The sequence below is a fragment of the Dendronephthya gigantea genome, unplaced genomic scaffold (assembly GCF_004324835.1).
Source record: "Dendronephthya gigantea isolate DGI-Jeju-01 unplaced genomic scaffold, DenGig_1.0 000015F, whole genome shotgun sequence".
Taxonomy (NCBI): domain Eukaryota; kingdom Metazoa; phylum Cnidaria; class Anthozoa; order Malacalcyonacea; family Nephtheidae; genus Dendronephthya; species Dendronephthya gigantea.
The window spans coordinates 682,310-696,993 of NW_021163025.1; the positions used below are offsets into that span (position 1 = coordinate 682,310).

Below are 14,684 nucleotides of genomic sequence, written 5' to 3' on the forward strand. Positions count from 1 at the left end.
ATTCTAATATTTTGTTAATGAGTTAAAATGTATTGTCATTATTCCAGTTCATTACATAACTAAAACCATTCCAATTCTTCAACCAGAAGTGAGTTTGTCTAAATTACAGACTAGTGATTCTCAATGGAATGGTTCTTCTTCTCAATGGAATGTGGTCATAAGGATTCCTAAGGATTTATTTCATAATCTAAAACAATTCATAAAGAATTTTACAACAAATGCCCTGCTCTGTTGTGTGGTTTGAAAAAGAAAACAATTCATTGACAAAAAACTACTGCAAATTTCTTTTAGCCTAATTTCATACATTCTTCTTCTATGTCTAATATATTTTAAAGATAGAAAAGACAATTTTGTGAAAAAAAAATTATTTAGACACTGTTTGAATTCCTATATCTTCCTAGCACGGTGTTTTGGTAGCAGACTTCAGTGCTACATGACAAAAAATACACCCTTTTAATAATTACGCGATTGGCAGGGATTAGGATTGCACTTGAGATTAGGGTTAACCCTAATCATTGACCATACACCTAACCTTAGACATAATCCTAGAGGATTACAAATTCGTGTATATAGGATTTACTGAACATGAATTTACTACCAGACGCGTCTACTTGGCCGAAAGTCATGTGTTCGTGACGTAATTATCGAAAGGGTGTATTGGTCTTTCGTTACATTTCGCAGCACATGTTGTAAGCTGCTGAGCTTTGTAAAACTTGCCAACGCTGGAGTGAAATTGATTTATAATGGGACTAGTGTATTGGGCAAGGTTATAGTTTGACACCAAATGACCATGATTGTGTTTTGACGCCTGATTCGCACTTTGCTATGCCAATTCCTTTGGTTTCGTGGTTTCGACTGTCGAGACAAAAGAAGGAACCTTTGAAACGTAGCTGTTGATCCATTGTCAATAACCAATGCTAAAATAGAAACACCAAAAATACTATTTGTCATTTTGTTGCCATTGTTACCTACTGATCTTTTGACCTACTGAAGGTCTCTAAACTTGCCTAAGTGGCATTAATGGAATCAGGTACCCATGCAGTCATAATAAAAAAAGATTACTCTGTAAATAAAAAATACTCTGTAATTATTATATGTTACTGTACCTGACTAGGATGTTTTTCCAGGCAAGGTTGAAATCTTACAACTTCGTTGATCCGGCCAATTTTCACCGACAAGCAAAGTTCTTCGTGCTTGAGTTGTCCGTGTTTTGTAAACGTCCAATACTGTGGGAGAATACGACTAATTTTAACATATCGAAACTATGATTGGCGTACAACTTAACCGCCGTTTAAGCTAAACGGCTTTCGAAAAGCAGACGGTCCCTGCTTAGTAATACTAAACTTAGCCTCACCTGGTTACCTCCGGCGTCGTGACATTTGAACATACCAACAGTACCGCCTGCATTATTGTGACCTAGCGTATCTACACAGTCATCTCCCTGTCTCAATTCGCCGAAAGCTTGTGCGTCCTCTTCCTTCGGAACACTACACAAAGCAAATAATAAACATCAATTAATCATCTCTCCCCGAAAGTTAAACCTTTCAGCATAACGTTCAAACGGATTGATAACAAATCACAGGTCAAAAGGAAATGGAAAAATGTTGAAAAAATTGATGAAACGTTGCTCAAAAGATACCATATCAAAGTCGGCAGGATGAGCTTTTTTAAATCACGATTTGTATGATGTATTTCTGTGTGTAGAAAACTACAAAGCCAATAATGGGGGGAATATATTATAGTAACTTACTTTAATTCCGGGTACACGTTTTTGACGTACCAACTGAATGGTTTACAACCTAATTTCATTTTCAGATCAATTCTCTCGCGAATGCTAGAAGAATAATTCACCAGTATAAGTAACAAGAATCGTAATAAGGATGGAATTAAAAGCAAAATTTCAAGAACTTACTCTCCATAAGGGATGTTCTTTGCATACGGAACGGCAGCGTAATAATATCTCTTATAATTATCAAACCAAACTTCGGCAGCTCGTCTACTATTTCTAAAAAAAGGCAATTGAAAAAGAAGCTAAATTTTTAATGTCTTGTTTTCGATAATTGTCATGATTTAAGGATGAGGTTGTATAAAAAAACGTAAGCGTAGACACAAAACAGCTATTTCCGGGGAACTTCAAAAGCGATGCCTTTTTGTATTAGAGTCGACGCGTCACACCTTACATAATGACTAACATCAGATATAGTGACTAACACTTGACCACTTCCTGCATGATAAAGTTGCAAGTGGCGTTTCTACAGACAGTTGATATTCGATGAAAATTGACGTCAGTAAACTAGAATTGACCGTCAAAAGTAAACGCGACTCACAACTTGCGTCAAATCGCATTCTCCTTTGACCTTTGCAAATCATTCTCTAATTTCATTCAAGATTCTTTGACATCAACTTTTGAAAAACACACCTTACGACTATCGCGGACAACGCGAAAACAAATTTCTTACTTTTGAAAAACATTCATACTTCCACCAGGGAAGTCGTAAGGATGTCTATTGCGGAAAACATGTCCGACCCTTGAACAAGGCAAGATTTCCATCGCCCCACCACATAACCACACGCGAAATGATATCTCTGCAACGAAATTGACAATTAATCAAAATGTACTGTCACCGTCTTCTACTACACTCTTCTTCTACTATCTTTCTTCTTGCATTTCAATTCGATGCAAAGTCATTCAGTTTTTACACTTTTCACTTAAGCTGATCTAGTTAGGCGTTTAGGGGTAATATAACAAATGGCATACAAGTCAGTAGGTACTAACGTTGACTAAGTCACTAAGTGACAGTTTATACTGTAATAAATTACTCGTATCACTCTTTAGGTTGCTTATTAAATACATCTCGCAAAAATACCTAAATTCTCTCCACCCCATACATCCATGTCGAGATCGTATCTTCCAATTTCATAGAACCAAGCTTTTGAAATTGAAAACAGACCACCAGCGATGACTGGAGTTCTATTGCAAAGGTAAAATGAAACAATAGTAGAACTATTGTAAATATGTAACATTATAACACACTAAAACATTATAACAACTAAAATATGTAACATTATAACACACGAAACTTACTTGATCGGTGATATTGGGGCATTTCGTCTTTCAGCCAAGACGTGTTGAGGAAGATAATCCCATTTAAAATTCATGTTCCAACTGAACCCTTCAAAAAGACAACGTTTTGTTATGAGAAAATGTGAGAAAGCGTCAAAGTAACCGGAGATATTTGGAGTTAGAGTACGTGCACATGTCTTGACTTAAGACTCAACGTTGCCTACCTCCGCGTAAGTCAGGCGACGAAGCCAAATATTGAAAATTATCCATATTAATCACATCAATTATTGGAGAAACTAATGTTTTAGGATTCTATAAGGTGAAAATGAGCTACTGGTGAGACTACATGCATGTATGTATCATTGTTGTGGTGTTTCAGAAAACATTCATTCATTCAATCACTCCGTAGAGTTACCTGATTACATTGGGAGTTTTAAAAAGACTATGAATGAGTAGAATGACTATGAGACTCCTTGCTCAATCTCCAAAAAGTTACGGTTAAAAAGGTACCTGTTTGATCCTCAATAGTAATGGTTCAATCCAGTGTTTATTACATTCACAATGACTGTCTAAAAAGGTCAATACTGCACCCCTGGCAAGATTTGCCCCTTTTACCCGGCTGCGAATCAAACCTAACAAGATAACACAGTGAAGTAAGTAATGTTATATTAGCAAAAATTGTACAAAAGTTTAAGATGAAATGCAATGCAAAAAAGTGGCAGACAACAGCAGGAAATATAAACAAGCAATATAATTCACCTTCTCTACCGATATTTCTTATTGTTTTAACTTTGGGAAGTTTTTCCAACAACTTTCCATCATCCGCTGAAAGTTTTAAAAAGTTAAATTAAGTTGAGCATTGAGTTACACTTTATGTGATAAATAATTAATGATCTGCTGCAAACCAACATAGGCTTAGTTTAACCAATAAGCTTCTTCTATAGCCCTGTTTTAAGATGCAGCTCTTCCAGGCTTCCAGATTTCTCACTAAAATTCCTACTTTATACATATATTTCATCTGGAGCAATTCCATAGGCTTGTCTCGTGCTTACCATTTTTACTATTATCATCAACTAAAATTATATCTTTGAGTAAATGTTCAGGTGTTTGTACAAGTACACTAAAAATGAAAAGAAACTGGTTAATGGCTGAAAGGAATGTGTTTAACAAGTGATGGTATAGCCTACAGCTATTTGATATTGACCAACTGTAATCAAGCTAGATTCATTTCAAGTTAAGCTTGCTGTGCTGTGCACAGTTTGTTTTTGACTTACCTAACAACAGTCCTAAGTAGTGCTGCTCTTCCCTCATTATGAAAACAGATTATAACACTTGTAGTTGGTAAATCACTTGGCCAGGATTTTGACTGGCATCTGTTGGTATGAAGCAAAAAGGGAGTTTTCCTTTGTGTTTAGCATTTTAAATATCAATGACTACTGACAGTTATGGACAATATATAGTATATATAGAGAGTATATATATATAGAAAATATTCTATCCCATTCTCAAAGATATATCAAAACTTACTGTGCGTGTCTTACATCAGGTGGCTCACGGTTAAACGCAGCCTCTTCACTCGCTTTTTGATTATAAGCATTATTTGCATACGAATCCTCTCCTTCTTTTAATTTCCCCCCAGCCAAATAGCCATCAGCATCAAAACTTTCAATGCTTCTTGTATCAGAAGATAATTTATTGTGCACATTAGGTGCAGTTGCTATCTAAAGTAAAAAAAAGGTCGTTTCAAAGGTTTTTTTATTCTTCTAATGTAACAACAATTGTTGTGTTGAGTGAGCTGATTTGGGATGTTTTATCAATTAAGAAACTCTCTGAATTATAATATTAAATCAAGCCTTACTCCTGACTGACTTCAGACATCAGTTTGTATAAGTGTTCTTATTTTCTGTTAAGTTGTTCTATAGCAGGAATGCATATCAACCTTAAATCCCTCCTAAACCCCTTATATTTACATACCTGTAATGTCTGAGTAAACATGCATTGTGATATTATGTGAAAGACAAAAAATAATTTACGCTATCTGGGCAGCTAAACCAATATGTTTGTAGGCATTCTACATGAAATATTTTACATAATCTTGTCAAAAAAAATCTTGCTTTAAATAATTGTGTTGCTCTGATGCACAGATCACTTTTTAATATAAGATATTTAGGCTTAATATAACTTATTCTAATCTTGTTTTCGACAACATTTTAGTTATCAAGTATTCAAGTTTTTTAATATTCAAGATTCTGCCTATGCTTTAGTTAACATTCTATTAAATTGGCAACTAGTATTGAGTTTTTATGACAGGCCAACAGGGCAATGAAACACAATAAAAGTAAAAAATCAAATTTTTACCAGTTTGACTACATTAGATTATTATGATCAAAATCTATCAGGGTCATGATGCTTTATAGTCTTATAACCTGAGGTTTAAAGGAGATGAAAGAAAATTCAGGAAAGTATCAAAATACTTTGTAGTATAAACAAATTAAGTAGCATTGTATATAGTTGAGGAAAAAACTACTCTGGATTAAAAAGGTTTCCTTTAGAACTATATATTGTCACTTAATGGTGACAAAACACAGAGTTGGTTGAGTTGTTTTCAGGAAGATCTGTACTCAGGAAAATTCACAAATAGAGGAGAGATATGAAGCAAATATATGTTGGAGCAACTCCAGGGACTATTTGGGGCCCAAAAATGTCAAAGATGCTAAAAACAACAGCCTTCAGGCATTCATAGGTGGTTAAAGTCTGGAAATTTTCACAGGGCACTTCACATGGGTGAGAAGTCTTTCATGTGAACCAAAATATATTGGGGACAACTCTGAAATCTGGTTGATATTTATTTAGCTAAATGCAATTTCCTTTCGTATTAACAACTTATTCTCTGTTTGTTTCACATAGATACAATATACAGGTAAACAAAAATCAGACAAACTATTTATTCTTAAGTTCTTTCAACTGGGAAACACTCCAGTATAGATCTTGATATTTAAACTTTTACATTTTTTCACAAAAGACCGGTGTTCAATTTGGGGATTAAGTACTTCTATGGGGCAGTATTGCGAGTTGTTTAAACTCGATCGATATCTTATTCCAGATCTTATGATAAGAGATAAGTGAAAATATTGATACACTTGTTAATATACACGGAGGCAATTTACTACAATTCGAGATAAAAACAATTCTATTTAAACTTTAAAAGCTGTCTTTTTTGAATGTATTGTATTGTATTACCGAATAAGTACAATACACACAAGCCAAAAAGCTTTAACACGCTATAATAGAGTAGAAAGGTGTCAAAAAATCAATAAACTTACCCTAGAATCATCGATCTTCGACGTGATTCCTTCACGGTAGTCTACAGTACCACCATCAAGAAATTTATCGTATTCCACTAAATATGAGTCACCGTCGTGCGTCGCTTGATCGGATCTTTTGACGCCTGAGATAAAATAAATCACCCCAATAAACCATCCCGCTATAAAAAGACCGAGCAATGTTCGCGTCTTCAAACAGCGCATGGTATTGAACGATCAAAGCCAGGAAGATTTTTTAAAAGTCGTTTGAAAGCGCATAATTTGTTTTTGCGTTCCTTTTGCAAACGTGTGCCATGTTGACAAATTGACAAGAGGATTTCTATGGATATTAGTGAATACTTATGTATGAAGAGCTCGTGGATCGTGTTTTCTTTGGATGTACCAGTATATTTGTGGTTATTGTAGGAATGAAACAGGCATCATTGTCATTCATTACCCTAAACATTCATATGTGAACATAAATCTTCATCGGCAAACGTGTAAATTTACCGGTAAAATTTACCTACAAAAAAACTGTAAAATTCACCAGAAATTGTTCTTTCTAGTGTTATTGTAGATTTCGAATAATCTGGAACCAGGATTACGCTAAATCAGTCAGACTTTCTCAGTCAATCAGTCAACATCTTACTTTTATTACATTTTCACATTTTTACTTGAAGTTTTTAGTTTGTGCATTAACACTACGGGCTCAAGGAATACCACGTGTGCGCGATTTTATTTACATTTTATTAATTGTGGGAGGTAAACAAAGTTGCATAGAATAGATCTAGGTAAACAAACAAATATAAACATGTCGGGAATAAAGTGTTTAGGTAATGCTATGCGATTTACGTCGCGCATTACTGGTCAGGTTGGTTGAATATTTCTCTCCAAATCTACTTAATAGACTACATATTATATATTATTACTATATAGAGTACTTGAGTAGTTGAGTATATATAATATATTGCAAGGGTAAATTAACTATATTTTTTCATTCTTAGGTTCGTTTTGGTGTTTGCAAAAATATAACTAAAGGCAATTATTACTTTTTCAATTTTTCAAGTTCAGATATTTAAGATATTTTAATAGTAAGATATTTATTCAATCGTGACAATTATTATTTATTTGTTTGTTGACCTATTAAACCTATGTAATATATGTTTCGAAATTTTAGATATTATACATTCCAAACGAAAATCATGCACCCTGTCTGGTCTGAATTGGTATAACTTTTTTCATATAATTTTCCCAAATAATTTTCCCAATATGTGTCATGAAAACAAATGTTTATTAATTTGCAATCCCCTTGCAGGCCAAATGCTGATATTTCTACCAGTACATCCATGGTAAAACATTCTTACAGACCTCCAGTAGCACTAGGTAAAATAACCTACTCTGTTATCAAATGCTTTCTTTATTTATTATTAGAACAGGCAAAACTAACAGTGTAACTGTGTAAGGTGTGTATCTGGGTTGATTTATGAGCTAGATGGACAGGCTAAGAAAGTCTTTACAAGTCTAGGCTCTATAAACTATCTTCAGGGTTGCCACAAATTTTCCTCTGAGTATTTGCAAGTTATAAGAACTGCTCAAAATTTAAGGTGATTCTATTTCATACTCTTTTACAGGATGCCTAGCAACAATCTCACCACAACTAATAGATGGTTTGTCACAAAATTCCTGTAGTGATATGCTGGACAGCTTAGGCAGTGATGATGACAGTGACACTTGGTCCTATATATAGATTGTATAGAAATTTCATTCTAGCAAAATAAATATTTTATTTCTAAATGAAATATCTTGTGGGTAGATGTGTAGGGAACCTCTCACCCTCAAAAGTCTCACAAGGTTGTAAGCTTTTTAAATTTTCAAGAAACCTTGAAATCCCAGATAAAAAAATATTGACCAAAGCTGACCACCACTTGTTAGACACATTTTTATTCTATTAGAATAAAATCCGCAAGATGTCCTCCTTTTGTCCATAATTTTTTGGTGTTTTTTATAAGACAGTGTTTGTTATGTCTTGGAAACAATCATTCATCGTTTCGTAGCAGTTTGTATTTGAGAATTTTAACCATTTAAAGTTTGTGTAACGATATATAAAAAAAATATTAAATTATTGAACACAGTCCGGCCACCTGCAAATGCAAAGTGCAAACCAGCGTCTCGTCTCCTTGGAGACAAGCTTCACTATTTTACAACTTACAAGCCAGATTTTTTTCGAAAACTTTGTGAAATTCGATGCTTTTAATTACACAATGCTTGGGACAATTCAAATAACGGGAGAGGACTTGAACGACGTTGAAATCAATGATATTTGTAATTCTTTGAGCAACGGTTCTGTTCGCCTGTTATCTCTGAGAGGATGTCATATGGACGATGCTAGTTTCAAACGTATTTCAGAATCGTTAAAGACAAATGCTTCTTTAGCACAATTGAACTTCAGTTTGGGAGTTTTGAGCAACAAGCAGAGAGTTAAGTGGTTGTCTGACGCTCTAAAACACAACACAAATTTGTCATCCTTACTGTAAGTCGAACTCCAACATTTATGGTTCATGTCAAATACGTAGGTCAATATACTTGAGGACATATTTGTTTCTACTAGCTCGACTCTTGACTATTCCCAAAGATGTTTGATATCCTTTAAAAAAAGGTCTTGTAATCTCACTATTAAATCTGCCCCAATGTCCCTAATGCACTTTAGTATTGTGTATTGTCTAACACAGTCATCTTTTACTTTTGTATCAATGCCAAAGATCATAGCTACATAGCAGCTCCCATAAAAAGATATCTGCCAGTATATCAATTTGTATTTGCCAATCACATTAAAATGCTGTGTATAGTTTTAACTTACTCATCATCAATATTAATGTAGCTAAGTCTTTGGGCTGTATAGTCTAGCTTATTATATTTCGCGTACTAGTGCATAATTACTCATCATTGTCTATTTTCAGCCTTCATGGCAATAGCCTGAGTGATGATGGCATCAAATACTTGGTCAAAGCATTGCAAGTTCACCCTAAGATATCTTCTCTGGATGTTGGTGATTGCAACCTAACAGATGATGGCCTACAACAAGTATGCATGTTGCTGCCTCCAGAGGAAGGGAAAACATGCTTACACACTTTAACATTAACCGGTAACAAGAACATTACCCAAATGGGCTGGTCTTACCTGGCGATTGCAATTGCAGCAAGTTCACAATTACGGAACCTTTACCTCGACTATAACAAAATTGGGAATTATGGGACAGGGGTGTTGGCTGTTGCCATGGCAGCAAGCGAAACTTTAGAGAAGGTGGACTTGGAAGGGTGTGGGATCTCCGAGTCTGGGGCAGAACTATTGTTCGATGTTGTTGCAAATTATCCTACATCGTTGAAAGAAATCAATTTGGCTGATAACAATGTTAGCGAGGAGCTGCAGGAGCAAATAAGGTTGTGTTTGACTGATGAAGAAATTAAGGATGAAAATGATGAGAATCACACGTCAACATAACCTTTTTTGGAAGTCTTGATTCTTTGGCATTTCATTACCTTTATACATATTCATTAGAAAGCCTGAATAAACTGCAGAGAATGTCAAAAATACCTCACTCCTTTCTTTCAACACCAACCTTCTTCAATTCTATATTTTTTCTAAACTTAGAACTGAAAATTTATTAGCCAATCATTTCTGTAAATTAAAAAATATGAAGTAGTAATTTTGCTTATTTTATATATTAGTGCTGGTTGCTCAACCTATTTATACTTGGTCTGCTACCCAGAGCAAATGAGCAATCCCACCTCCAGCAATATTTTTTAAAAACCTGATGAATGGTTGCTTAATCAACTCCCATACAATTTAGCTGACATGAAGGAATCTAGTTTCATGCAATATGGTTTGTCTTGAAAACTAAAATATTTTAATTTTTCATAAATTTTGGCTATTGGCTTTAAATAAATATTTAAGAGCTTTATCATTTTAAAAATTTAATTTTCGTGGAGTCATGAATTGTTTGACAATTTCAGGTGTGACAGTTTTTCTTCTCTCTTGATGTGCTGCCACCATAGGCTGTAAAACTGAAATTAATTCTTTCTTAATCTCACCACTTAACATCTTCCCACTGCTGTAATCCTGAACAAAAACAAAAAAAAACAACATCAGTTATAAGCTCAAAATTGATGCAATCCAGGTGTCACATTTTGGAAGCCATTACTAGATGTTTATCCCAGGTTTCGCCACTTATCACCAGTTTCGTGTTTTTCGTGTTCGAAATTTTCAAACTTGCGGGCCCCGCATTGTTATGAATGAACAGAGCTTATGTGCAAACCTGACTGGATATTACCTTCAATCTTTGCTTCCTGTAAACCGAAAGGAAAGGAGCAAATGTAGATGAGTCATGCACCTCTACTATCGACTATATTTACCCCTTTTATTTGCTGTAGTTTCTCGTCATCCTCCAAGAAAAAAGTCAAATATTGATAGGCAATATCTACTTCAATATCTCCACCAAGTTTCCGATGTTCTTCAATACTATCTTTCCCGCCAGAAAATGCATATTTATTGACCTGCACAACAGAAAAAATATTTCATCCTTTCTGCTTTATAATTGTGTTTTTTGATTAGATTCATGCGCCATTTGAGGACATTTGCATGAACTAAAGCGGAATTACCAAACATTTCCCACCTTTTTCTTAATCTGTGCTGGAGTATCCGTTAAAAAAATAGACGAATTTGGATCGCTTGCACTCATTTTCGTCTTTGCTCCTTGCAAGGCTGGAAAGAACGTGGAATGAAGAAGAGAGGGTTTGGGGTATCCCAGTCTTGGGGCAACATCTCTTGTCATACGAAAATATGGATCCTGTGAAAGTTAAAGTTTGCATTGTCATAAAAGAGGAATTAATTTGGTCAATTAATTGTTGGTTAAGCCATTATTAACTGGGTTTACTTTATTTCGCTAGGCTTTAATTTTTTAGGTTTATTCAATATATATATATATGTTTGTGTGCATTTTCGTATATATTAATAAAAAGAAAATGCTACAGGGTTGATTATATTACAGCAACATCACCTTAGGATTCTTAAATTTTTGTATTCCTTACCTGGTCAATGGCGCAAGGAATTAGACAGGGAATATCATGCTTCTCACCAAATATATGTGGAAATGAATTGCTAAATGATGGCGCTGCCTGAACTGCAGGAAATGATATTTTACCTAAAGACAAATTGTACAATTTTACCAATTTAACACCCTAATAAATTGTGATTTGGGTTGTTTTTTTTCATCTGTTAAAACCACCACAACAGACACTCGCAATTGTTAGGGAAAATATTCTTGGAACCAACTGAGAAGGGATCATTTAGCACAAATGGATTAAAAAGATAATCTCTTACCTAAATGGATTAAGAAGATAATCTCTTACCTATGGGGTCACTGTCTGTGAAACCAAAGATTGACCGGACTTGGTTGAAAGTGACACTTTTTTGAATTTTCACAATATTCATATAAAATTCCTTACAACCACTGCAATAATAAAAAAAGCATTCTAATGGAAACTTTTTCTAGCTATTGACTGTATAATCTTTCAAAGGTATGCATGATAGAAATTTTAAAAAAATAAGTTGAGAAGGAGCATTCACAGCTTTGGTAATAGGAACACTTGTTGACAGTTTTTCTTGTCAACATATAAATTAAATTTTACAGACAAATGCTGTAGATTGATTGATCCTTGAATAAAGTATCATTAAATTAAGTATCATTAATAAAGTACATAAAAAATTTAATCATACCCAACATAATCCACATCAGAAAATATAAATGTCTTGTTTACATCAAAACCACAGGCTATAATGTCCTTCGCATTTTCATACGCCAGCCTATGAGCTTCCTCCAGTTTTAAATTCTTCCACAAAAACTTCTCATCGTCCGTTAATTGAATGACCAAAGGAACATCAAATGCATCTTGCAAGTATCTAAAAAAGTTTGGGAAAATGAAGTACATAGGTATTGTACATTACAAAATGTGCTGACAGCACATCATGATTCATGAAAATAGACTGGTAAACACTTACTTGGTAAAAATAAAAGGAATTAAATGTCCCAAATGCATAGCCTCTGACGAGGGCCCTCTTCCAGTATACAAATAGAATCTCTTCTTTGATTCAAATGCATCCAAAACCACTTTCAGGTCTCTAAAAAAAAACAAAATATGTATTACAATGTACTTGTTACAACTACATTGAATTTAGGAAAGGCAATGTTGTGCCAAACTTTTATACCTTTGAGAGAAAAATATTCCACGTTTTAAAAAGTGGTGCACAGGCTTTCCACTGAGTTTTAAGATGCGTTCAATATGACTTTCATCAACTTTCTGGCTCCCAAATTGTTCTAAAATATATCAAATTCAACTCATAGTTGCCTGTTTAAAACATTCAGCATTGAAAGGTCTCCTCTTTGCCTGCCCGCACCCCCTACCCATTATATGTAAGTCTCGATGGAATGCAATAACAGATGATTAAACACATCTTGTATTAAATAGTTATGGAATATCTCACTGTGAAAAATGATAGCATACTCTCACACCCCCCCCCCTCATTTCTCCAACAACACTGGATGACATGTGTACACCCCACCATGGCCACCTTAATCCTTATATATCCCAGCTTTTCATATATGATATATTTTGAATACTGTATTACGTTATACCAACAATATAGCATGTATCATTGAAATGATAAAGGGATAAAGCCATATCCTGCTTTAGGACTTACTTATAAGTTTATTATAGTCGATGCCTTTATTATCTGCGGCGACTACCGTCTCAATGTTCACAATTTGATCTTCCGTTTCATCCTTTTGATCTTTCGACTCGTCATTTGTTGCCATTTTAAAACTGGTACAATTGCTTCGCACGATGAAGCGATATCTCTGTTTGAAATATGGAAATCTTCCTTGTAATTTAGAAAGCAATTTTAGGCGCACATGCATTGAAGATATGCCAAATAAACAAAATTCCTTCTAAAAATGATTCATGTTGAATTGTTTGAGCCCGTTATTCAAAATAAAGATTTTCCTTTACTTGGTGTAACAATTGTCCATAAATGATTACTGTTTGCGCATGATCAATAGTATCGTCGATTTTTGCAAATTTCTAGTTGGCGCTAAAATAAACTACCTTGATTGGCTATTCTTTTCAACCAATCTTATTTAGGAACATTCTCGAAAATCCTGAACCCGTTAGATAAACTGGACTATGCATTGATAAGAGCGGTTACAAAAAATGGTGGGTCGTGATGATGTGATTCAATCTTATACTTCCAAGCATAAAATACTTGGGGATGTAACACCACACTCCCCCACCCCTCCTCTACAAGTATCGACATATCTGGTCGAATGATTATGCGAAAATGTAAGTAATTAAAACAGAAATGTAGACATCTCACACCCCCACGTTTCGAGAAACCTTAGATAATTCCCAGCTGGTGTCCACAATCTAAAGCCGGTAAGGAATCAATATTACTTGACTAAGCTAAGCATTTCTTTCAAACGTTCTTCTTGGTCTCTCTCTCTCTTTCTCTTTCTCTTTCTCTTTCTCTTTCTCTTTCTAATGCATCCCACTATAAGAATTATAAAGGCCATTTATACGGGAAAAAATAAATCGCGAATTATGGCCAAAGGCATTGTGTAAAAAAAGCGATTGAGTGCCGTCAGTATGACAGAAGAAATACCCTGGTTACGAGGTTGTTTTTGACTAGTGCCCCTCTACGAAGTCAATATTACACGACGCGTGGGTCTTTATATTACTTTACCCTGCGGCCTGCGATGAAGTTTTCTTCATATTTCTGTTCGCGGTTAAACCTTCAGCAAGCGCCATATAATATAAAACTTCTGCAGGGGGCGTAGAGATCTTTTGATTCAATTTTGATAAGCTTAAGTGCCTAAATCTGAGCGTTGAATGATCAACTGTCTATCGTTCCAGATAGGTCAAGTGTTGTAAACTCATTACAGCAACTGATGTATGATTGGAATGATGTGCGCCAGCCATGACTTACATTTCTCCAGCCTGGACCTGATTTCAAAACACAATGGACAGTTTATTTTTTAAAAAAAGTCCACAAGTCAGCTTGAACACCGTTCTAAGAGTTACAAACGTATCAATAACACGGACATGTTGCCGATAATTAGGACTAAAAAGAAGCTAAGCTTATAGAAATCAAGATGCGCGTATTCTAGAATCTAGAGCGATAAAACAGGTTCACAATAGCATATGCTAAGGATATATAAATTAACCTGGATTCCAAGTGCTCAGCAAGAAACATTTTCTTCGCATAAAACA

At 34.7% G+C, this 14,684-nt stretch overlaps 4 protein-coding genes across 4 annotated transcripts; 2 read left to right on the top strand and 2 right to left on the bottom strand.

The window, feature by feature from the left end:
• Window positions 1-230: 230 nt before the first annotated feature.
• On the bottom strand, window positions 231-6,710 carry LOC114519907 (polypeptide N-acetylgalactosaminyltransferase 2-like). The gene is made up of 15 exons (XM_028540081.1): window positions 6,388-6,710; window positions 4,592-4,785; window positions 4,339-4,437; window positions 4,117-4,184; window positions 3,824-3,889; window positions 3,575-3,696; window positions 3,289-3,376; window positions 3,086-3,173; window positions 2,868-2,971; window positions 2,460-2,586; window positions 1,913-2,005; window positions 1,751-1,834; window positions 1,355-1,487; window positions 1,107-1,226; window positions 231-917 (listed from the first exon to the last, which is right to left on the bottom strand). The coding sequence occupies exons 1-15, from the start codon at window positions 6,589-6,591 to the stop codon at window positions 768-770; spliced, it is 1,740 nt and encodes a 579-aa protein (XP_028395882.1). The 5' UTR covers window positions 6,592-6,710; the 3' UTR covers window positions 231-767.
• A 312-nt stretch (window positions 6,711-7,022) lies between these two features.
• LOC114519911 lies at window positions 7,023-8,155 on the top strand. Its single transcript, XM_028540084.1, has 5 exons — window positions 7,023-7,237; window positions 7,371-7,404; window positions 7,544-7,592; window positions 7,682-7,749; window positions 7,998-8,155. The coding sequence occupies exons 1-5, from the start codon at window positions 7,178-7,180 to the stop codon at window positions 8,111-8,113; spliced, it is 327 nt and encodes a 108-aa protein (XP_028395885.1). The 5' UTR covers window positions 7,023-7,177; the 3' UTR covers window positions 8,114-8,155.
• Window positions 8,156-8,560: 405 nt separating this feature from the next.
• LOC114519910 (leucine-rich repeat-containing protein 73-like) lies at window positions 8,561-9,904 on the top strand. The gene is made up of 2 exons (XM_028540083.1): window positions 8,561-8,896; window positions 9,324-9,904. Exons 1-2 carry the CDS (start codon window positions 8,628-8,630, stop codon window positions 9,862-9,864), a joined length of 810 nt encoding a protein of 269 aa, XP_028395884.1. The 5' UTR covers window positions 8,561-8,627; the 3' UTR covers window positions 9,865-9,904.
• A 412-nt stretch (window positions 9,905-10,316) lies between these two features.
• On the bottom strand, window positions 10,317-13,376 carry LOC114519908 (tryptophan--tRNA ligase, cytoplasmic-like). The gene is made up of 9 exons (XM_028540082.1): window positions 13,120-13,376; window positions 12,628-12,736; window positions 12,421-12,540; window positions 12,139-12,321; window positions 11,772-11,872; window positions 11,451-11,563; window positions 11,036-11,209; window positions 10,776-10,916; window positions 10,317-10,482 (listed from the first exon to the last, which is right to left on the bottom strand). Exons 1-9 carry the CDS (start codon window positions 13,334-13,336, stop codon window positions 10,330-10,332), a joined length of 1,311 nt encoding a protein of 436 aa, XP_028395883.1. The 5' UTR covers window positions 13,337-13,376; the 3' UTR covers window positions 10,317-10,329.
• Window positions 13,377-14,684: the final 1,308 nt, after the last annotated feature.